This window comes from Schistocerca cancellata, chromosome 6, assembly GCF_023864275.1.
Source record: "Schistocerca cancellata isolate TAMUIC-IGC-003103 chromosome 6, iqSchCanc2.1, whole genome shotgun sequence".
Lineage (NCBI taxonomy): Eukaryota > Metazoa > Arthropoda > Insecta > Orthoptera > Acrididae > Schistocerca > Schistocerca cancellata.
The window spans coordinates 147,468,077-147,492,505 of record NC_064631.1 but is presented as its reverse complement, the minus strand read 5'-3'; the positions used below and the strand labels follow the sequence as shown (position 1 = coordinate 147,492,505).

General features: G+C 41.4%; 1 protein-coding gene across 1 annotated transcript; it reads right to left on the bottom strand.

Annotated features, from left to right (window-relative positions):
- Nucleotides 1-231: 231 nt before the first annotated feature.
- On the bottom strand, nucleotides 232-24,429 carry LOC126088207 (ejaculatory bulb-specific protein 3-like). The gene is made up of 2 exons (XM_049906333.1): nucleotides 24,264-24,429; nucleotides 232-431 (listed from the first exon to the last, which is right to left on the bottom strand). The coding sequence occupies exons 1-2, from the start codon at nucleotides 24,427-24,429 to the stop codon at nucleotides 232-234; spliced, it is 366 nt and encodes a 121-aa protein (XP_049762290.1).

Sequence of the window (24,429 nt, the reverse complement as noted above, 5' to 3'; positions counted from 1 at the left end):
TTGGGCATGTATAGTATCCAGATGTTGTTTACCTAGTTCCTTCGACTTCAGACGAGTCCGTGCGCACTCTGTAAGCACACCCATGCTTGAAATGAACAATAATTCTTGAATATTCAATTAACTATTGAGCGGAGGCGTCTTATAATCAACAATGAACAAGAATAGGGGCACGTGAGACCTTTATTGAACAGCAGATTTATACAAAAGTGAAGGAGTGACGGTCGGAAGTCCTCAGAGCAGAGCGATGCCCTTCTCGGCCCACACTTCTCCATACTTCTTCTCGTACTTCCTTTCGGGGTCGTATCTGTCCAAGATCATCTTGGTCACATCGGCGTGGCGGTGCGAGAATCCTGCCGCGTATTTCATGAACTCCTCCCTCTCCTCCACATCACATTCCCCGCAGTTGGTTGCCAGTATGTCATCAAATTTATCTGTGTACAGAAAAAATGCATTACATTGTGTTCAGCGCTAGTAGTATATCATCGTTACCAATAACATGGAAACCTGGTATAAGGTGTTGAATACGCCATTTAAAATGCAGTTTTTTGAGTGTATGTGCTACGTGCTTGTGGCATTGTAGGTGGTTTTGGAAACGGAAAAAAGTGGGATACTAACCTCACCTGCTGGGCATTTCCGAATTGACGAAGGGTCCTCAGGCAGATGCAAATAATTACAGGCCTAAGTCACTGTCGTCAATCTATGGTAAATTATGGACGATGTTCTATGCTTACACATTATGACGTTTCTAGAGAACGAAAATCTCACCATCAGATTCAACGTGGTTTCAGTAAACAGAGGTTTTGCGTAACAGCGTTAAATCTATTCGTCCATGAAATCCAGGGCAGCCAAGTTGATGTCGTGTTCTTTTTCATCAGGGAGACACTCGACGCAGTTCCGCACTGTCGTTCAGGGAACAAAAGACGAGACTGTTGAGCACAGGACTAGATGATGTATTGCATTCAAGAGTTCCTAGCATATAGAACCAAATAAGTTTTTTTAACCAGATGAAATCCACAGAAAATCGGAGAAATTAGATCTCATTCGGAGGTTTTTCGAACGTGGGAAAGTGGTTCTTCCCATGTGCCGCACGTGAATTGAAAAGGGAACGAGTGTTACCAGATGTACCTTTTACCACACACAGTAATTTGTCTTTCACAGTGTAGATGTACATGTAGGTATACCGGACGATCAAAAAGTCAGTATAAATTTGAAAACTTAATAAACCACGGAATAATGTAGATAGAGAGGTAAAAATTGACACACATGCTTGGAATGACATGGGGTTTTATTAGAACCAAAAAAGAAACAAAGTTCACAAAATGTCCGACAGTTGGCGCTGGACAGCAAATCGTCAGTGTCTGCGCATCATAATCGTGTATAAAAGGAGCTGTAATGAGAGAATCAGATGCGCCAGCAGTCGCAGCATGTTGACGTTACCTCAAAAGGCGCTTTTAGTGAAGCTGTATTATCAGAATGGGGAATGTGCTAGTTCAGCGTTACGATCCTATCGCCATAGGAAGGGGATTCGAACGGGTAAAGGTCCGTAGACAAATGCAGCTGTGGCGAGAATGATTTCGAAGTTCGAAGCCACGTGTTGTTTATACGATAGACCCCGTAGTGGCCGACCGAGCACAAGGCGTAATGCTGCTGAGACAGTTCAGGAAGAAATGGAGACTGTAGCGGGTTCGTCTATGCACGGGGAAGTCAGCGCTCGTGCAGTCTCACGTCGCACCGGCATTCCATACACTACTGTTTGGTTGGCACTTAGGCGTACCGTCCGACGCTATCCGTACAAAATCCATCGGCACCATGAACTGTTACCTGGCGATTTAGTGAAGCGGAGGGCATTTGCGGTGTGGGCGTTTCAAAAGATGGCGGAAGACGACGATTGGTTGAGTAACGTGTTGTGGACCGACGAAGCTCATTTCACGCTCCGAGGGTCTGTCAACGCCCACAACTGCAGAATTTGGGCTACCGAAAATCCTAGAACTGGTGTGGAAACTCCATTGCACGACGAGAAAGTCACGGCATGGGTTGGATTTACCACATCTACCGTTATCAGGCCTTTTTTCTTCGAGGAACTGCGTGATTCTGGTTTTGTAACTGATACCGTGACGGGTGAGAGGTACGCCGATATGATACAGAATCGCATCATCCCCAGCCTGGCTGATAAACACCTGCTGGAACGTACGATGTTTATGCAGGATGGCGCTCCACCCCATATTGCTAGATGCGTGAAAGATCTCTTGCGCGCGTCGTTTGGTGATGATCGTGTGCTCAGCCGCCACTTTCGTCATGCTTGGCTTTCCAGGTCCCCAGACCTCAGTCCTCCTGAAGTTGCAAGTGCATCTCTAGGGTTGCTGAAAGGCAACATCCCACGCCAATGCCTCACCATAACTCCGGACATGCTTTACAGTTTGTTCACAACATTATTCCTCGACTAAAGCTATTGTTGAGGAATGATGGTGGACATATTAAGCATTTCCTGTAAAGATCATCATCTTTGCTATGTCTTACTCTGTTATGCTAATTATTGTATTCTGAGCAGATGAAGTGCCATCTGTCGGCCATTTTTTGAACTTTTGTATTTTTTTGGTTCTAATAAAACCCCATGTCATTACAAGCATGTGTGTCAATTTGTACCTCTCTATCTACATTATTCCGTGATTTATTCAGTTTTCAAATTTATACTTTTGTGATCACCCGTTATGAGGGGCAATCAATAACCAATGTAACAATTTTTATTCTCGGACAATTAGGCTGAATAAACGTGAATTTCATGTGAGATATCGTGGAATACGCCCCCCCTCCCCCCCCTCACCAACCCATGAACCATGGACCTTGCCGTTGGTGAGGAGGCTTGCGTGCCTCAGCGATACAGATAGCCGTACCGTAGGTACAACCACAACGGAGGGGTATCTGTTGAGAGGCCAGACAAACGTGTGGTTCCTGAAGAGGAGCAGCAGCCTTTTCAGTAGTTGCAGGGGCAACAGTCTGGATGATTGACTGATCTGGCCTTGTAACACTAACCAAAACGGCCTTGTTGTGCTGGTACTGCGAACGGCTGAAAGCAAGGGGAAACTACGGCCGTAATTTTTCCCGAGGGAATGCAGCTTCAGTGTATGGTTAAGTAATGATGGCGTCCTCTTGGGTAAAACATTCCGGAGGTAAAATAGTCCCCCATTCGGATTTCCGGGCAGGGACTACTCAAGAGGATGTCGTTATTAGGAGAAAGAAAACTGGCGTTCTGCGGATCGGAGCGTGGAATGTCCGAGCCCTTAATCGGGCAGGAAGGTTAGAAAATTTAAAAAGGGAAATGGATAGGTTAAAATTAGATATAGTGGGAATTAGTGAAGTTCGGTGGCAGGAGGAACAAGACTTCTGATCAGGTGACTACAGGGTTATAAATACAAAATCAAATAGGGGTAATGCAGGAGTACGTTTAATAATGAATAGGAAAATAGGAATGCGGGTAAGCTACTACAAACAGCATAGTGAACGCATTATTGTGGCCGAGATAGATACGAAGCCCACGCCTACCACAATAGTACAAGTTTATATGCCTACTAGCTCAGCTGATGACGAAGAAATTGAAGAAATGTATGATGAAATAAAAGAAATGAAGGCAGACGAAAATTTAATAGTCACGGGTGACTGGAATTCGTCAGTAGGAAAAGGGAGAGAAGGAAACGTAGTAGGTGAATATGGATTGGGGGTGAGAAACGAAAGAGGAAGCCGCCTGGTAGAATTTTGCACAGAGCACAACCTAATCATCGTTAACACTTGGTTCAAGAATCATAAAAGAAGATTGTATACATGGAAGACGCCTGGAGATACTGACAGGTTTCAGATAGATTATATAATGGTAAGACAGAGATTTAGAAACCAGGTTTTAAATTGTAAGACATTTCCAGGGGCAGATGTGGACTCTGACCACAATCTATTGGTTATGAACTGTAGATTAAAACTGAAGAAACTGCAAAAAGGTGGGAATTTAAGGAGATGGCACCTGGATAAACTGACTAAACCAGAGGTTGTACAGTGTTTCAGGGAGAGCATAAGCGAACAATTGACAGGAATGGGAGAAAGAAATACAGTTGAGGAAGAATGGGTTGCTTTGAGGGATGAAGTGGTGAAATCAGCAGAGGATCAAGTAGGTAAAAAGACGAGGACTAGTAGAAATCCTTGGGTAACAGAAAAAATATTGAATTTAATTAATGAAAGGGGAAAAATATAAAAATGCAGTAAATGAAGCAGGCGAAAAGGAATACAAACGTCTCAAAAATGAGATCGACACGATGGCTAGAGGACAAATGTAAGGATGTAGAGGCTTATCTCATTAGGGGTAAGATAGATACTGCCTACAGGAAAATTAAAGAGACCTTTGGAGAAAAGAGTACCACTTGTGTGAATATCAAGAGCGCAGATGGAAACCCAGTTCTAAGCAAAGAAGGGAAAGCAGAAAGGTGGAAGGAGTATATAGAGGGTCTATACAAGGGCGATGTACTTGAAGACATTATTATGGAAATGGAAGAGGATGTAGATGAAGATGAAATGGGAGATATGATACTGCGTGAAGAGTTTGACAGAGCACTGAAAGACCTGAGTCGAAACAAAGCTCCAGGAGTAGACAACATTCCATTAGAACTACTGACAGCCTTGGGAGAGCCAGTCCTGACAAAACTCTACCATGTTGTGAGCAAGATGTATGAGACAGGCGAAATACCCTCAGACTTCAAGAAGAATATAATAATTCCAGTCCCAAAGAAATCAGGTGTTGACAGATGTAAAAATTACCGAACTATTAGTTTAATAAGTCACGGCTGCAAAATACTAACGCGATTTCTTTACAGACGGATGGAAAAACTAGTAGAAGCCGACCTCGGGGAAGATCAGTTTGGCTTCCGTAGAAATATCGGAACACGTGAGGCAATACTGACCCTACGACTTATCTTAGAAGAAAGATTAAGTAAAGGCAAACCTACGCTCCTAGCATTTGTAGACTTAGAGAAAGCTTTTGACAATGTTGACTGGAATACTCTCTTTCAAATTCTGAAGGTGGCAGGGGTAAAATACAGGGAGCGAAAAGCTATTTACAATTTGTACAGAAACCAGATAGCAGTTATAAGAGTCGAGGGACATGAAAGGGAAGCAGTGGTTGGGAATCGAGTGAGACAGGGTTGTAGCCTCTCCCCGATGTTATTCAATCTGTGTATTGAGCATGCAGTGAAGGAAACAAAAGAAAAATTCGGAGTATTATTAAAATCGATGGAGAAGAAATAAAAACTTTGAGTTTCGCCGATGACATTGTAATTCTGTCAGAGACAGCAAAGGACTTGGAAGAGCAGTTGAACGGAATGGATAGTGTCTTGAAAGGAGAATATAAGATGAACATCAACAAAAGCAAAACAAGGATAATGGAATGTAGTCGAATTAAATCAGGTGATGATGCGGGAATTAGATTGGGAAATGAGAGACTCAAAGTAGTAAAGGAGTTTTGCTATTTGGGGAGCAAAATAACTGATGATGGTCGAAGTAGAGAGGATATAAAATGTAGACTGGCAATGGCAAGGAAAGCATTTCTGAAGAACAGAAATATGTTAACATCGAGTATAGTTTTAAGTGTCAGGAAGTCGCTTCTAAAAGTATTTGTATGAAGTGTAGCCATGGATGGAAGTGAATCATGGACGATACATAGTTTGGATAAGAAGAGAATAGAAGCTTTCGAAATTTTGTGCTACAGAAGAATGCTGAAGATTAGATGGGTAGATCACATAACTAATGAGAAAGTACTGAATAGGATTGGGGAGAAGAGGAGTTTGTGGCACAACTTGACAAGAAGAAGGGACTGGTTGGTAGGACATGTTCTGAGGCATCAGGGGATCACCAATTTAGTATTGGAGGGCAGTGTGGAGGGTAAAAATCTTAGAGGGAGACCAAGAGATGAATGCACTAAGCAGATTCAGAAGGATGTAGGTTGCAGTAGGTACTGGGAGATGAAGAAGCTTGCACAGGATAGAGTAGTATGGAGAGCTGCATCAAACCAGTCTCAGGACTGAAGACCACAACAACAACAACAACAAGAACAACAAAATCGTGGAATATTCGCGTTTGAGCTCCTATAGTTTCACGAAGTTCCGATAGGTAGCGGCAAGCCTACGGAGAACTGGCAATGAACAGAAGCACGCTGAGCCATTGGGCGAGTCATCTGTCATCATCGCAACAAGGTCGCTCAAAAATAGCCGATCTTCCGCATGCCAAGTGTCCACACACGGTTCTGACTCCTGCAATGTCGGAAAATGCGGACAGTCTCCTTTGGAGTCATCGACAGATCACTATCCAACAACTCGCCGCTCAACTGATCCTCTTTGTTGGTGTGCTGACACACTCGCCTACCAGTTTGGGTACTCGAAGGTGTGTGCCCACTGGGATCCTCGCCGCCTAGCAGAAGACCGTAAAGAGCAACAAAAGACTTTTTTTTTCTTTCACCGCTGATGCAGGGTCGGCATTGTTAGGAACGGATTTGGCAAGGTTAGTGGAAAGGGGTGGCCGGATGCCCTTCCTGCCGCCACCCCGTACCCTCCGGGGCTGAATTAGTGTACCCCTGCTGTCTGCGTCGAGTGTAATTAATGTAATAGTGCGAGCGTGTTCAGATGTCTGCGAGTCGTGTAACTGAGGCGGAACGTGGGAACCAGCCCGGTATTCACCTAGCGGGATGTGGAAAACCGCCTAAATACCTCATCCAGGCTGGCTGGCACACCGATCAACGACGGTAATCCGCCGGGCTAGTACGCCTACCCGAGTCCAGGAAGCAGCGCATTAGCGCTCTCGGCTAACCTGGCGGGTTTAAGAGCAACGAAAGACTATATGAATGGAACTGTTTGCGTGTTACGAGGCTGAGAGTTACAATTTTTTTGTCGAATATCGTTGCGGGAGATGAAATATAGATTCATCACTTCGAAACGGAAATAAAATGACATCCATGGAGTGGCTCCAAATTACCTCTCCTCCGAAGCGAAAGTTCAAAGACGCAGCCTCAGCAGGTGAAGCCATGACGTCGGTCTTCTGGGACCCCGAAGCGGTTATTTTCTGTTTGAAATCTTTCCTTGTGGTGCAACGATCAACTCTAAAGTTTATTGTACTACACTCAGGAAACTGAGCAAACACTTCATCGTGCTCGTTATTACAAAAATGCAAACGAACATCTACTTCTCCATGACAACGCTAGGTCTCACGTAAGTCTGCGCACCCGGGAGGAGCTCACAAAATCTCATTGGAGTTTTCAACAACTGCATGAACCAGTGCCAAATCTGGCGAAAGAGTAGGGTGATAGCTCTTCCGAAACCTGGAAAGGAAGCAAATCATCCCAAGAATTTCAGACCAGTTAGCCTTTTTAGTCACCTTTATAAACTGTTCGAACGTATGATTCTGAATAGAATCCTACCAGTAATAGACCCTCTCCTCATACCCGAACAAGCAGGATTGCGACCAAACAGAAGCTGCACAGGGCAACTTTTGAATCTCACTCAGTTTATAGAGGATGGGTTGGAAACCCGTCAAGTAACGGGCGTCGTCTTCGTGGATCTCACAGCAGCGTATGATACTGTCCATCATCGGTTACTCCATGCAAAACTATACAATATGATCAACAACGCCCATCTCGTTAGACTACTCAGCATCCTCCTCCAAAACCGCAGGTTTTTTGTTGAATTTCAAGGACAACGCAGTCGCTGGAGAGCGCATAAAAATGGTCTACCTCAGGGAAGCGTCTTGGCTCCACTTCTCTTCAACATCTATACCAACGACCAGCCATTGACCCCAGGCACTAGGGGATTCTTATATGCAGATGACCTAGCACTTGCTACGCAGAGCTCATGCTTTGAAAGAGTGGAAAGAAACCTGACAACAGCACTTAGAACACCGTCGAGCTACTACAATCGGAACCAACTAAGACCAAACCCTTCGAAGGCACAAGTGTGTGCCTTTCATTTAAGGAACAGGGAAGCTAATCGTGAGCTACATATTGCATGGTCAGGCATCCAACTCCAGCATCATCACGCACCTAAATACTTGGGAGTCACTCTCGATAGAACTCTGACATTCAAAACTCACTGCAAGAACACCAAAATGAAAATCTCCGCTCGAAACAACCAAATTAGCAAACTAGCGGGAACACAGTGGGGATCACATCCACAAACTATTCGATGTTCTGCAATGGCACTGTGCTTTTCTACCGCTGAATATGCTTCTCCAGTCTGGTACAGGTCATCTCACGTCAGACAAATAGACATTGCTTTCAACGAAACCTGCAGGTTGATCACAGTTTGCTTAAGACCTACCCCAACTGATAAGCTCTACTGCATGGCTGGAATAGCGCCACCATGGATACGCAGAACAGTGACTACCAACAAGGAGAGACTGAAAGTGGAACAGGACAGTGCCCATCCACTGCACGGACATAATCCACCACAGCAACGGCTGAGATCGCGAAAGAGCTTCCTGAGAACATCCGAGAAGCGCACCATTTCACCAGAGAAGGCAAGGCTGGAGTTATGGAAGAAGTCGACGCCTCACCTGCAGACGCCAGAAGCTGAAGAACTACCACCTGGACACAACGAGAGCTGGCTGGTGTGGAAATCTTTAAACAGACTACGATCAGGAGTTGGACGATCCAGAGACAACCTGAAGAGATGGGGCTTCATAACAGAAGATACGTCCTGTGATTGTGGACAAGAACAAACCACAAGCCACATGCTCCAGTGCCTTTTGTTCCCTACATCCTGCACGAAGATTGATCTCCTGCAAGCCACTCCAAGCGCCTTGGAGGTTGCAAAGTAATGGGCACATGTAATATACATACAATTTGTGTATATATATGTACATATTTATTGATGTGTGTGGCTACTGTAAATTTGTATGTTTCTGATTCGAGAATAATAGTAATTGGACTGTTCTTGCTCACCCACCATACAGCCTGGATCTCACATCTTCCAGCTTCCACCTGTTTGGCCCAATGAAGGATGCACTTCGCAGGAAGCAGGATGTGGATGATGTGAAGGTTATTGTTGCTGCGGGACGTTAGCTCTGACGTTGACCAGTAGAGTGGTGCCAGGCCCTTGGACTAAGGTGGCGTAAGGCCGTCGCATTGAAAGGAAATTATGTTGAAAAAATGGGTTTTATAGCCAACAGAGTAGAGAATCTTATGGTGTATTGCTATCCTGAATAAAACCAACCAACTTTCTGAAGAAAAAAGTGTTGCTTTACTCGCTGCACTCTGCTCGTAGAAGGCAATGGCTATAGCTTATGTTCCCATCCAATGGACAGATCACTGTTAGCAATTTTACATGCCCTAAACTGCACATGGCAGCAAGGAGAAGACTGAGATTTAACCCAGGAAACTGGATTACTATGTGGTGATCACGAGGCATATGTCAACTGCCTCCTCCTACTCTTTTACCGCATTATAAAAATTTCACTTATAACCACTGTTCGAACGGGACACTTACGAATCGAGCACCAGCGCAATAGTGTGCAGTAGAGGCTTGAACAAACTCCTGATCTACAGTAGGGCTGGTTGTGGCAGATGCGAAATCTCGCGTGCACAGTAAACAAATTAACACCGAAGTAATTTGTCAATAAATAACAAACTGAGGATTATGAAACAGGTATCGTCCCCTAAGTTGACGACGTATTTAAATTGCTTCTGATCAACTATTCATCTTCAGATGATTGCAACACCATGCACAGAAGAATTACTAATGCCCCTTTTTCGTGAGATGAGTTATAAAATAGCTACCGAGCCCTAAGTTAATGACATGTAAATCACTATTAATCAGTTGTTCATTTTCAGATGGTTGCTGAATCATGTAAAGAAGAATAACTAATGGCGCTGTATGGTTACATGAGTTATGGGACATCTACCGACGCCTAAATCGAGGACGTATTTAAATCGCTTCCAATCATCCTTCAGATGGTTTCTGGACCATGTAAAGAAGAATGACTAATGCCACTGTATGGTAAGATGAGTTATGAATTAGCTAATGACCCGTTAAATTAATGATATATTTAAATCACCTCTGATTAATCGTTCATTTTCAGATGGTTGCAGCAGCATCTAAGGAAGAATTACTAATCATATGTTGGAAGCTTTTGAGAAGCATGGTGCGCTGCGGGGAAAAAACTCACAAAGACTGGAAATGTAAAGAAAAGTGACATCTAAACTCAGTGAACAAATGCCATGAGAAATGAGTGGCTTGTGTACTTAAAATGAAATTTAATGGTTGTTTTATTGAAAATTTTACGTTTTTCACATATCACAATATATGATACTATGTCCTCTTCGTTGTGACATCTCCTTTCAAAAGCACACTCGCAAAATGTTTAAGTCTAAAATATGGAGCAGGACACCATTTCAACACGTAACTGAAACCATGATCTCACAGTTTCCTGGTGTTTTTCAGTATAAATCGATGGCACAAACAGATGCTCCTAAGCGAAGACTTACAACGTTTACGTGAGGCGTTAAATACAGACATTAAGAAATGAAGATTAGATTAGATTAGATTTACTTTCATTCCAATTGATCCATAGTGAGGAGGTCCTCCAGGATGTGGAACATGTCAGAAAACAACAATACATGACAAATATTTACAACTAAAACAAATAAGCTAATGTACCATTCCACAGGTCCCAAGTGGAATGATCGTCATTTTTTAATGAACACTAAGAGTCATTTTACAAATACTAATGCACTGAATTTAAAATAAAAACGTTTTTTATTTATTTATAAGGTAATAAACATGTAATACAACTACTGTAATACTTATTTACAATGAACACATTACTGCACTGAAATGGTGCATAAGTTAGATTATACTTACACACTTACACACACACACACACACACACACACACACACACACACACACACACACACACACAAATTTTCAGTGAACACATTACTGCACTGAAATTGTGCAGAAGTTATGTTGTACTTATATACAAATCAGTTGGTTTTACTAAGAAATTCATCAATGGAGTAGAAGGAGTTGGCCACCAATAAATCCTTTAGGCTTCTCTTAAACTGAATTTCATTGGTTGTTAAGCTTTTTATGGCTGCTGGCAAGTTATTGAAAATGTGTGTTCCTGAATAATGCACATCTTTTTGTACAAGACTAAGTGATTTTAAATCCTTGTGAAGACTATTCTTATTTCTAGTATTGATTCCATGAATTGAGCTGTTGGTTTGAAAAAGTGATATATTTTTAATGACAAATTTCATTAAGGAATAAATATATTGGGAAGCTGTAGTTAGTACCCCTAGTTCCCTATACAGGCTTCTGCAGGATGTTCTTGAGTTCACACCACATATAATTCTTACTGCACGTTTTTGTGCCCGGAAAACTTTAGCTTGGCTTGATGAATTACCCCAAAAAATAATCCCATATGACATTATGGAATGAAAGTAAGCATAGTATGCCAGCTTTTTCATTTTTATATCCCCTATGTCTGACAAAATTCGCATTGCAAACAGAGATTTGTTAAGACGCTTCAGCAGTTCTGTGGTGTGCTCCTCCCAGTTGAATTTATTATCAAGCTGTAATCCCAAGAACTTAGTGATATGATAGTGACATAGGTACTAATAACAGAACTAAGCAGCATAAACTAATATCAACGTCTTGAGATATATTAATTTAACCTTACCAGTGTATTCTTAAGGACATAAATCATAATAAATCGACGAAGACGTTCTTCATAACAGAATGACATTAAAATTTACACTTTATAAGTGAAATTACGAAAAATGTGCAGATTCACTTATTTGTAGTTGATTTTGCTTAGTTATTATGAGAAATATATTGCTTAATTAAGTGTATTCTTTAAAAATGTGTAAGTATCAAGTTAATTTTTAAAAAAAGTAGATGTTTTAAATAACACCTGTGACTTAAAATATTTTTACATAGGACATACGACAGTGTTTCTGCCTGTTTTGCTTATATAAAATTTTGTACTGGTATAATATTTTACCTGTTTCTTCCACACATCTTGTACTGGCGTTCTTCCTATGTAATGAATGGATTGTTAATGGACTGTATTGTTTGTGTATAAGCAAATTCCGATGTTTGAGCTTTTACAGAAATTGACAGTTTTACTAGAAAGACTTGGTACATAGGGCATGGCAAAAAATTTTAGGGTGGTTTCAGCAGGTCTTGTTAGTAACGAGGAGGCAGAGTAAGCTGTGAGCAAAGGATTTTAACAATAGTTCCTGGCTAATGTTTTAGTAACACTGATTTCTGATAAAATCTGTGTTTTATCAAATGGTATTTTATTCATCCGATTTAACATTGATCTGAAATATGTTGTTTATATTATTCTGTATGACAGGAAATGTTCATGCTCTGATCAGTAGGTCTTGTCTTTCTGCATATTCCAATAGACGGAATATGAGTTCCTACTTATTTCTGATTTTTTTCAAGATTATAATATCCAGGTAATATATGTTTACGTGAGTTTCATGTCCCATAGTAAACGTGCTACAAACCTGCGACTGCGAATAGCAATTCGTCTTGCTAAGACATCGAGGCTATCAGAAGATACAAGATTGTTCGAAACCAGTAATCGCAAGAACCAGTACCAGTAAATGATCTAAGCGTCACAAATTTAGCGGTTGGTAGACATATGTTGTTGTGGTCTTCAGCCCTGAGACTGGTTTGATGCAGCTCTCCATGCTACTCTATCCTGTGCAAGCTTCTTCATCTCCCAGTATCTACTGCGACCTACATCCTTCTGAATCTGCTTAGTGTATTCATCTCTTGGTCTCCCTCTACGATTTTTACCCTCCACACTGCCCTCCAATGCTAAATTTGTGATCCCTTGATGCCTCAAAACATGTCCTACCAACCGATCCCTTCTTCTAGTCAAGTTGTGCCACAAACTTCTCTTCTCCCCAATCCTATTCAATACCTCCTCATTAGTTACGTGATCTACCCACCTTAGACATAGGACAACGTAAATAAATCTAGACAATGAAAATATCATCTTCTGAAAGATATACAATCTGTAACGTGGGATGGACTCATTCTTCAAACGTATGCTGTAACAGTAGACAGTGAAGATACAAAGCAAACTAAAGATGAAGTACGTGAATTAATTTAAAAACAACAATATCCTCATACTGGATAGTTATTAGATTAATTTAAGTCACAGTCGCTATTTTACCGATAGCACTATTTTCAAGTGATAACTCAACATGAATTGCATCGATGCATATTCTTGACTCTTAAGAGGACATCATTCACGAGTCCTGCATTATACATATATTTCACTTCAACTGCGCGATGTGCTCTTAACACTAAAGCATATGCACCGACGCACATCATGTTCAGCCATCACTTGAAAATGACATATAAGCCGAAATCGCGACAGTGAGATAAATGAATCCAGACGAAATACGTTGTTATTTCTGAAATACTGTAGGACTGTGGACCGAAGTAAACAGAAAAGAATATGTGAAATAACAGAATTTGGCTTTCCAAATTAGAACGATCGTCCGTCTTGCTACAACTTTTACACAAGTCAACCGATATCGTGAAATGTGCTCGCTGATTTTGTGATATTCCTGGCTGTGGCCGCCAGTGTTTTATCTTTGCTGGAAGCTCGCCTTGATGCAGCTTAATACCCGTGAAGTAGCATATGGTACAAAAGTGGAGTAACGTACAAGCAGTAGATGGTACAGTATGTACTACTCCGGTGGGAGAGTCCGCCAATTGTACTGAACTTGCTTCTAATTGGTCGGCACATTCGGATGTTAGGCACCAACACGCCTAACTTCTCTTACTAATTATTTATATACTTTTCATTGTACACTACTGGCCATTAAAGTTGCTACACCACGAAGATGACGTGCTAGAGACGCGAAATTTAACCGACAGGAAGAAAATGCTGTGATATGCAAATGATTAGCTTTTCAGAGCATTCACACAAGATTGGCGCCGGTGGCGACACTTACAACGTGCTGACATGACGAAAGTTTCCAACCGATTTCTCATACACAAACAGCAGTTGACCGGCGTTGCCTGGAGAAACGTTGTTGTGATGCCTCGTCTAAGGAGGAGAAATGCGTACCATCACGTTTTCGACTCTGATAAAGGTCGGATTGTAGCCTATCGCGATTGCGGTTTATCGTATCGCGAGACTGCTGCTCGCGTTGGTCGAGATCCAATGTCTGTTAGCAGAATATGGAATCGGTGGGTTCATGAGGGTAATACGGAACGCCGTGCTGGATCCCAACGGCCTCGTATCACTAGCAGTCGAAATGACAGGCATCTTGTCCGCATGGCTGTAACGGATCGTGCAGCCACATCTCGATCCCTGATTCAACAGATGGGGACGTTAGCAAGACAACAACCATCTGCACGAGCAGTTCGACGACGTTTGCAGCAGCATGGACTATCAACTCGGAGACCATGGCTGCGGTTACCCTTGACTCAGCATGACAGACAGGAGCGCCTGCGATGGTGTACTCAACGACGAACCTGGGTGCACGAATGGCACAACGTCATTTTTTCGGATGAATCCAGGTTCTGTTCACAGCATCATGATGGTCGCATCCGTGTTTGGCGACATCGCGGTGAACGCACATTGGAAGCGTGTATTCGTCATCGCCATACTGGCGTATCACCCGGCGTGATGGTATGGGGTGCCATTGGTTACACGTTTCGGTCACCTCTTGTTCACACTGACGGCACTTTGAACAGTGGACGATACATTCCAGATGTGTTACGACCCGTGGCTCTACCCTTCATTCGATCCCTGCGAAACGCTACATTTCAGCAGGATAACGCACGACCGCATGTTGTAGGTCCTTTACGGGCCTTTCTGGATACAGAAAATGTTCGACTGCTGCCCTGACCAGCACATTCTCCTGATCTCTCACCAATTGAAAACCTGTGGTCAATGGTGGCCGAGCAACTGGCTCGCCACAATACGCCAGTCACTACTCTTGATGAACTGTGGTATTGTGTTGAATTTGCATGGGCAGCTGTACCTGTACACGCCATCCAAGCTCTGTTTGACTCAATTCCCAAGCGTATCAAGGCCGTTATCACGGCCAGAGGTGGTTGTTCTGGGTACTGATTTCTCAGGATCTATGCACCCAAATTGCGTGAAAATGTAATTACATGTCAGTTCTAGTATAATATATTTGTCCGAAGAATACCCGTATATCGTCTGCATTTCTTCTTGGTGTAGCAATTTTAATGGCCAGTAGTGTATTTAACCCTGATTTCAGTATGACAATCTCTCATGGTTACCCTACGAGTCTACCGTTCTTGTTTATTAAATTTCACTAGTTTTTTAAAACTTAAAAGTAACGATATTGCAACCGAAAAGCTTCGGACACCTTCGGGCGCCTGAGGAATGAAGTACTTCGGCTGCGCTAGTCACTCTGTTTCGGGTGTTCTGAAGGTCCGGTCACGCATCTCTGCTTCGGGTGTTCTTCAGGGCCGGATGTGTATCTCTGTTTCGGACGGACATGTCGTACTCTATATCGGAAGTTGTCGGAAAAGTTACCGTACTATTAATAATGTTATGTCGAGTGTTGTAGAAGACAGTGTAAAAAAGGATACATTAATGAGAGGTGTCGCCTACCATCATCGTCAGTAATACAGATCTTGTCCGCTGTACATACAGAGACTAACCTGGGCAAGTGACATCCCACAAAAAAGAAATCAAAAACACAGGTTCAAGTTCGAGATGACTGCATAGCAGCATCCGCCAAAGAAGATCCCACGACCGACGAGCTGTCTTCTGCGCTGGGGACACAACTTTAGAAGACGTCAGGTTGGTGGAAAGTACGTTTAGGGACCCTTATTCAGTCTCTACAGGTAAATCCAGCTTCCAGATCTGACTTCCAACACGACAAAGTACACTTTATAATTTCCCCATGTGACCAATACCAGAAATTGCAAGTTCAGTTCGTGTGAATGCACAACAGTTTTCCACTCGTGTGTATTACACCACTTCCTCGTCCTCCAAGACAACCGTATCATGAGACAGGGCCTGAGCTTAATGTATGTGAACTATACCTGTCATTGTTACTAACAGTTCGCACTAAACAGATAATTAGTATAAGGTAAATCAGTAATAGGTTAATGGGAAAGAAGTCAACAGGTTAGTGGGTAAATGTAAATGAGTAAATAGGTTAACAGTTAGTTTGGTAAAATAGGTAAACAGATAATGAGTAAATCGATAAATAGGTAACAGGTAATGGTTAAACATGGAAATAAATATTGGGTAATTTGAGAAAGCGTAAATGGGTAAACAGGTAACAGGCCAATGGGTCAACAGGCAATAGGTAATAGTAACATATAAATGGGTAATAGGTAAAGAGGAATGGATAAGTGGTAACAGGTAATGGGTAATGGTTACTGAGTAGCAGGTAATGCACATTGGGTAAATAGGTACACAGGTAACAAGTAAATGGATAATGGTTAAATGAATTACTGGGTAACAGGTAAAAAACTAATAAGTAATGCATAAATGGGTGACAGGAAATAGTTCATGGTTAAACAGATAACAAGTAAAGTGATATGTGCAAACATATAATAGGTACCAGGTATTGAGTAACAGGTAAAGGGGAAAAGGATAAACGTATAAATGTATAAATGGGTAACTGGGTGACAGGTAACCCAGTAATAGGCTAATGGGTAATAAGGAAATGTGTAAAGAGTGGCTGAAAAATTGTGTGAATGGGTAAAGAGTAACAGGTGATGAGTAAGTAGGTAAATGGATAAATGGTAAATAGTAAATGGCTAAATTGTAAATAGGTAAAAGGTAACTGGTAAACAGCAAATGATGTGGTATACCTATTGCCCATTACACATTACCTACTACCCATTACTCTTGCCCATAACACATAGCTCATTTCTTGTTACCCATTATGTGTTACCATTACCCAGTACCTGTTACTCATTACCTATTACATATTTAACTATTATGCATTTATCTAGTACCCATTTACCCATTACTCTTGTACCTTTTACCAATTATCCATTATATGTTTGCCATTACCATTTATCCCCCACCCATCACCAATTACCCATTTACCAGTTTACCCACTGCCACTTACCCATTTAACCATTTCACATTACTTGTTATCCATAATCATTTACCTATTAACCATTATCTGTTTACCATTTGTCTATTCCCATTACACCTGTTTATCATTCAACAATTACCTTTAAATCCCTTAGTCATTTACCCATAACCCATTTGCCCATTACCTATTTACCTTTTTACTGTTACCACTTATCTGTTTACTTGTTTATCCATTTCCCATTTATTACACATTTACCCATTTATCCATTACACATTTACCCAATACCTGTTTACCCATTAGCGAATACTTGTATACATATTTATTTGCTATGATTTACAGAATAACCAGTTCACTGAGCAATCCCTTCAAATTTCCCAATTTACTTGTTTATCGATTTACCTATTTACTGATTTACCCATTTACCCTTTACCCTATTTACCTGTTTTCTTATTTACATTAGCTGTTTACCTGTAAACCACATAACCATTACCTGTCACCCATTTACCGATCACCCATTCATCTTTGTACCTGTTCACTCATTATTTATTAACCCATTACCTGATTACCAATTTACTCATTTATCCATTACCTTATTTGTCTGTTTATCTTTTTACCCATTCACCTGTTTACCTGTTCACCCATTTAACCAATGCATATCCACCCATTCACCTGTTTCTCATTCACGTTTCAGTCACTAAACCAATTACCCATTTAGACGTGTACTAAAATGTGGTACAAAAATATGGAAAATAACTTTTGCGACACTTGACGTAAACATTGCTTCGTTGTGATGCTGGCGTGTTTTTATAAACATTTTGGATATGGGAAGAACATTGCGGCACTTTACAACCACCATACAAAAAAATGGTTCAAATGGCTCTGAGCACTATGGGACTCAACATCTACGGTCATCAGTCCCCTAGAACTTAGAACTACTTAAACCTAATTAACCTAAGGACATCACACAACACCCAGTCATCACGAGGCAAAGAAAACCCCTGACCCCGCCGGGAATCGAACCCGGGCGCGGGAAGCGAGAACGCTACCACACGACCACGAGCTGCGGACAACCACCATACAAAATTTTTGATGTGAAAAATGAGTAATTTCTCTGTCAGTTGTACTTTATATCGAGCATGCTTCATAGATTGAAGGTTGAACGTTTAGAATTGCTGTCATCTGATGGTGACAACAAAAACAAGAAGCATAAAACAATAGTTGATTTTATTTCCGATTTGAAGGTTTGCAAAATAGTGGTTGCAGTAAAACACATCTACAACAACTATGTATTTCTAATTCATTAATTACAGTGCATAAGCTAATGTTGGTTTTTCGCTATTTATGGTGAGTGTGTATTACACTTGTTGCCGTATAAGAGAAATACAAATGTCAGTAGTTGCATTATACGCTTGTGGTGACACTTGAAATTAATCACAGAAGATATGCATTTCAAGTAATAAATAGCTTTTATGTATAAACCTTCGCTGACAAATAGCCCCTGGAGTATGTAATAGTGCTCCAACGAGAGAGATCTCAGTTATTTCTGGAAATTCATCATAACGCTCTCTGAGCTACCGCTCTCTCAAAGTATTTCGAAGAAAATCGAGGTATCAGGACTGACTGACTTGACCTTTCCGTGCTGAGTTCCAGTTGACAATTTATTAATATCGATCCTTAGAGCAAACGTTTTGAAATTTTTGTATGTTTCGTGTAGTCAGACCTTTGTTTTCTACAGGTCGCCTTTTCTGCTAAAACGCTTCTGAATTTGATTTCATACATCTGACATCTGCTAGGTAAGTACAAGAGATCATTTTCCAAAACACATTCAGTCTAAAAATGCACACATTTACAGTGCATACAGATAACAGTTATCTGTATTCACTGTAAGTGTACATTACACATTTCCTGACACCTTCGGAAATACCATTTCGCCTTTGTTATTTGAAAATGGGTCTCTGCCTGAAACTGGTCATCGAATGAAAAATAAAATATTTGCAACTTGTACTGGTTATTCGTTCTATTCATATCGAATGTGTAAGCACTGAGTGTTAGCAAGACACGACTTGTCAGAACAAGCAAAATGCTAAGTCAGTGAGTTTGGTCTTGCTGATGTGTGTCTTCCTGCCTCGTGACACTTGACAAGCATCATACAGAAAAAATTAATCTGAGGTTCTGTGATACCTTAAACTATCTATGGTACAGAAATTGAACTTGGCAGTTACGCAAACGTTTTACTTAATTTTTGGATAAATACCTATGAAGATGGGACAAAAAATACATCACCCTGAAAAGTACTTTTGAAATTCTGGAAGTTACACCCTTTACATAATGTCTTGGATTATCACTTTTGATGATGGAAAAATATTTAGATAGTTCCAATACTTTTGAGCACTCTGTGAAGCACTTTAAAATATTGAAGTTTAAACACTTAACGTAATTTTTCCAATAAAAACTTTTGAATATGGCGCAAAAAAGAAAGTTCTGTGTGTTCGGACACTTTTGAATACCCTGCAAAATACTTCGTGTGAATACTTTTCAGCACCCTGTAAAGTACATTGAAAATCTGCAAGTTGTAGCCTTATACGTTTTGGATAAACGTTTTTATTAAGGCACAAATAATTCAGTGGAGGAGGAGATTAGTGTTTAACGTCCCGTCGACAACGAGGTCATTAGAGACGGAGCACAAGCTCGGGTTAGGGAAGGATGGGGAAGGAAATCGGCCGTGCCCTTTCAAAGGATCCATTCCGGCATTTACCTGAAACGATTTAGGGAAATCACGGAAAACCTAAATCAGGATGGCCGGAGACGGGATTGAACCGTCGTCCTCCCGAATGCGAGTCCAGTGTGCTAACCACTGCGCCACATCGCTCGGTAAATAATTCAGTGCATTCAGAAACTTTTGATTACTACCGCTTCTGATTGGATGTTTCGTTTTAATACTCTGTGATGTATTAGGCTTCGAATCGATTGCAAAAGAAAGCTGGGGAGGGGGGGGGGGTTGGGAGAGTAGTGGGAAGTCTTACAAAGCGCAACTGGACTAGTTCCATCATCGTGGAATTTTTAAAACTTTAATCTTATTTAAAACTTTAAAGTTAAAATTTCCAGCGAACAGCCACCTTTTAATTTTTAAATTTATCTTAAATTTTTAAATTTCCTACCATCCTCCATCTTTGATTTTTTTATATTGCGCGCTATTCACCATCTTCATGATTTCACTTCTTCAATTTCGCTGACTTCACCTGACGTCACCAAGGTTCAAGACAAGTTTACGATCATTAATGAAGTCATATCAGAACGTTCCTCATTGGTCTATAGTCTGGGAGACGAGTCTTTGGTATTGACAGCTCGGTAGCGTCTTTCCGTTGCCTAGCGACCGCAGGCAGGCAGCCAATGACGGCCTGACTTTGAGCGGGTAGCAAGGGCCACGTTGCCGCTCTGAAACCCGGTCGCGCGCGCTTATGAAACTTACCAGTGTCTCGTGTGCAGGCGGTGCGGTCGTTCGTCGTTTGTCTGAAGTTGAATTCGCAATTTATTTCGTTTTTCTTGTATTTAGTGTTTCTTTGTTTATGTTTCTTTGTAAACAATGTCTAGTGCGGCGCGTAGTACCAGCCCAACACAAGAAGTGAAACGGAGGAAGAAAAGTGTGCTACACACCCAGGCCCGTGAATTCGTGTGCTCTGTGAGGGATTACTTTGAGAAAGAAAAGGACAAAGGTGGGCCCTTAATTCCTGTTGTTCAGGTAGTGAACTGCAGCAGCATTGAAAATAAGTAAGAACACTGTTGTAAAGATAGGGAAAGAACAGTGTAGTGTAGATTGTGACGAGAGTGGCACAACAAAGCTGCACACACCAGGAAAGAAGCGACCGAGAAATAAGCAGGTGACAGCTTTGGACGATTTTCAGAAAGACGCTATTCGTCGTCATATATACAGCTATTATAAGAGAAGGGAACATCCCACTTTATCTAAATTACTGGTGTCGCTTCAGAAAGACGATCTTTTTAAAGGGAGCAAATTTTCATTGTGTACAGTGTTGAAAGGCATAGGCTTCAGCTATTCACTGTTTAACGGACGCAAAATATTAATGGAAAGGACAGATGTAGTTGCATGGCGGTGCAGATTTCTGCGCAGGATCATGGGTGTGGAATTCGAAAGTATAGTGTGGTTAGATGAAACTTGGGTCAATGCCAGCCATTCTTTACGTAGAGGCTGGAATGATGGAACGCCCGAGGGGACAATGGCAGTGCCTGTTGGCAAAGGAGGGCGTATTATTGTCTTACATGCAGGAACATCGAAAGGTTTTGTGCCAAACTGCTTGAAAATGTTTCGGTCAAAAAAGACGGGAGATTACCATGAAGAAATGAACAGTGTAGTATTTCAAGAATGGTTCGAGACATTGCTTATGACGAATCTGACAAATCCATCAGTGATTGTTATGGACAATGCGCCTTATCATTCCGTTGTTCACGATAAGGCACCAACCTTGGCAACAAAAAAGACGATATCATTCAGTGGTTGAAACGGCGAAAAGTAGATTTCAGAGAAGATTTAAGGAAGGCGGAACTGCTCGAAATTGTGGCACAAAAGAAACCCCAATTTCCAACATATGTAATTAACGAGATTGCTAAAAGGCACGGGCATGAAATCGTTCGGCTTCCTCCATACCACTGTCACTTCAATGCAATTGAAGGAGTGTGGGCGCAGATAAAAAATTACATTGCTGCAAACAATAAAAAATTCACGATCTCTGAAGTGGAAACTCTCCTTCCAGCAACTATCAATAAAGTGACAAGCGAGACGTGGGCTAAAATTGTAAACAGCACTGCAAGTGCCATCAGAGAGGCGGCCAAAACCGAAGGGGTTGTGGAAGAATGCATCGAAAATTTAATGATACATCTGGGAGAGAGCAGTGATAGTTCGAGTAGTGCTGAGGAAATCAGATTCTGACAGTGATGTGAGTGGTGTTTTTCCATTACAGTAACTACAACGTATTCAGGAATGTAAGGAGGGAGTTTGCTATCGATCTACAACCAGATCATCATATTGTGAGTACTTTCTTCAGATTATAACTCTTAATACACTGACCAATTATTCTGTAGCTTGTAGTAGAACAAATTAATAATGCTAATACTTAACAATGGAAACCAAAACTGCTAATGTTCAACAACTTGCGAAAATAGTTTTCATTTCCGTTGTGAAGTTTAACAAATAACTTTATTATGTTTCAGCATCTTAGATTCTTGTACTAAATAGCTCTTATCAGTTTTCGAGTTAATATATTTCAAGCATCAACTTTAAATAAATTCACGCGTACCAATACGACTTGTATTTTGTCTCGCTTTTATTTCTGCTGCTAGAGAATGCGTGTAGCAGACAGGGCGCCACGTGCTGTGAGCCACGTTCGGCAACAGCGCCGTCTGCCCGCCGGAACTGTCAGTACCAATCACTCGTCTCACGGTCTATAGAACTAAAGCCAGGGCTGAGGGGTGCGCCATGAGTCTCGTAGCATTCCTGCTGCACTGGTTTACCTAAATAGCTTAAGGCGAATGCTGGAATAGTTCCTTTTTAAAGCCACGGCGGATTTTCTTTCTTATCCTTCTCCAATCCGAGTTTATTCTCCTTCTGTAATGACTTGGTTATCAACATGACGCTAAACGTTAATCTTCTCTCTCTCTCTCTCTCTCTCTCTCTCTCTCTATGCGGCTATAGTTGACAACGCTTACGTAACGCCAGAGAAATTGAGTATCAATTTGAATAACAACTTTGCCATCTTCAGTGTACCCTGTACTCGCTGACGAGGAGGACATGGCAAGTGCCATCACCCGATTTCCCAGGGACTTCTCTCACTGGAAGAGTAGCCAATATAAATGAACACGTGTCTCGACTTATCCGTGAACACTCGACCATTTCTGAAAAAACGACGGTCATAGTTTCCGAGGTATTTTCCAGCTACTTTTCTCTTTTACCGCGCGATACTTTCAGACGAGATGGTTGCTCACTGGTTATTAATTTTGCACCCTTTGTTCGAAACCCGATTATAGTCTATATTTATTTTCTTTTTATTGTTTTCATTGGTCTAACCATGTCCGTAGAAGGTTATTACACGAATGAGTCATAAAATTAGGAGATACAAGGGCGTTGTATTAAAATTCAACCGGATTTCACAATAAGTGTCACACATTTATTATGTAATATATGTGTGTGTGTATGGAATGTTGAGGGCTTACAATCTTTTTAAATTCCTACATACTGATATTTCATTCTCATATAAATTCTTACATTGATTCCTATATTTTGCTCATAGGTTTATTCTCCACGAAGATTTGCTGCATTCCTTTGGATGATACCGATCGTAGAAAGATTCGAGACACAGATATTTTGAAAACCACAAGCATCGTGCGAATCCAGTTTTGTCACAGTTACAATTCTTCGCAAGAGTCTTCCAGGGAAAATAACGTCCTTAACAGTGGTGAAGATTTCCCGCGTTGCCCATAATTTCGTGGAAAACCATACATAACGAATCACTTTTCCGAAAACTGGCGCTTGCAGTTGATTATGACTCAAGACATATTGCAGGAGTTCCACCGTAAACAATTTCAAATGATTGTCTATTTTTTTTAATTCATTCATCTGACATACAGTTAGCAGACGGATAAGGACGATTTCATATCAATACACACTGGAAAACATTCGTGTAGTAATCTTCTACAGACATGGGTATATAAACGAAAAATAAAGTAAACGTAATAATCGGGTTTCGAATACGGGGCGCAATATTAAGAAGCCGTGACAGTGACTACTGTGCCACCATTTTCTCCGCGGATATCGCGCGGTAAAAGGCACGTTAAGTACCGGGAAAATCATCGAAAACTTTGACCGTCATTTAGAAACGCTCGAGTCTCTACGGATAAGCCGAGACACGTGTTCCCTTATTTTGACCCCTCTTCCATTGAGCGAAGTTTCTGGAAAACAGGATTATGGTACTTGCTGTGTTCCCCTCCTGAGACTCAATGTTATTGGAACGGCAGTAAGAAACAGAAAACTCTTTAGTATATAAATTTAGTGTCACGCTTCACGAAGAACAATGTCAACTCCTATTTGATCCCGTTCACAGTTTAGACTAACGTTCAAATATAGGGCGATGAACGAAAGAGCGGTGGGACTCACCCTTGATTTCGCGCAGTATGTCGCTGCAACTGTCTATCTTTTCTTTCACCATACAGTCGATTACATCGTCGTCGTTGATGTTCTTGAAGTTGTCGAAGTACTGGAAGTAGCCAGCCAGAACAGCGGGAGCCACTGCTAGCACCAAAACCACAGTGCAGACCCTCAT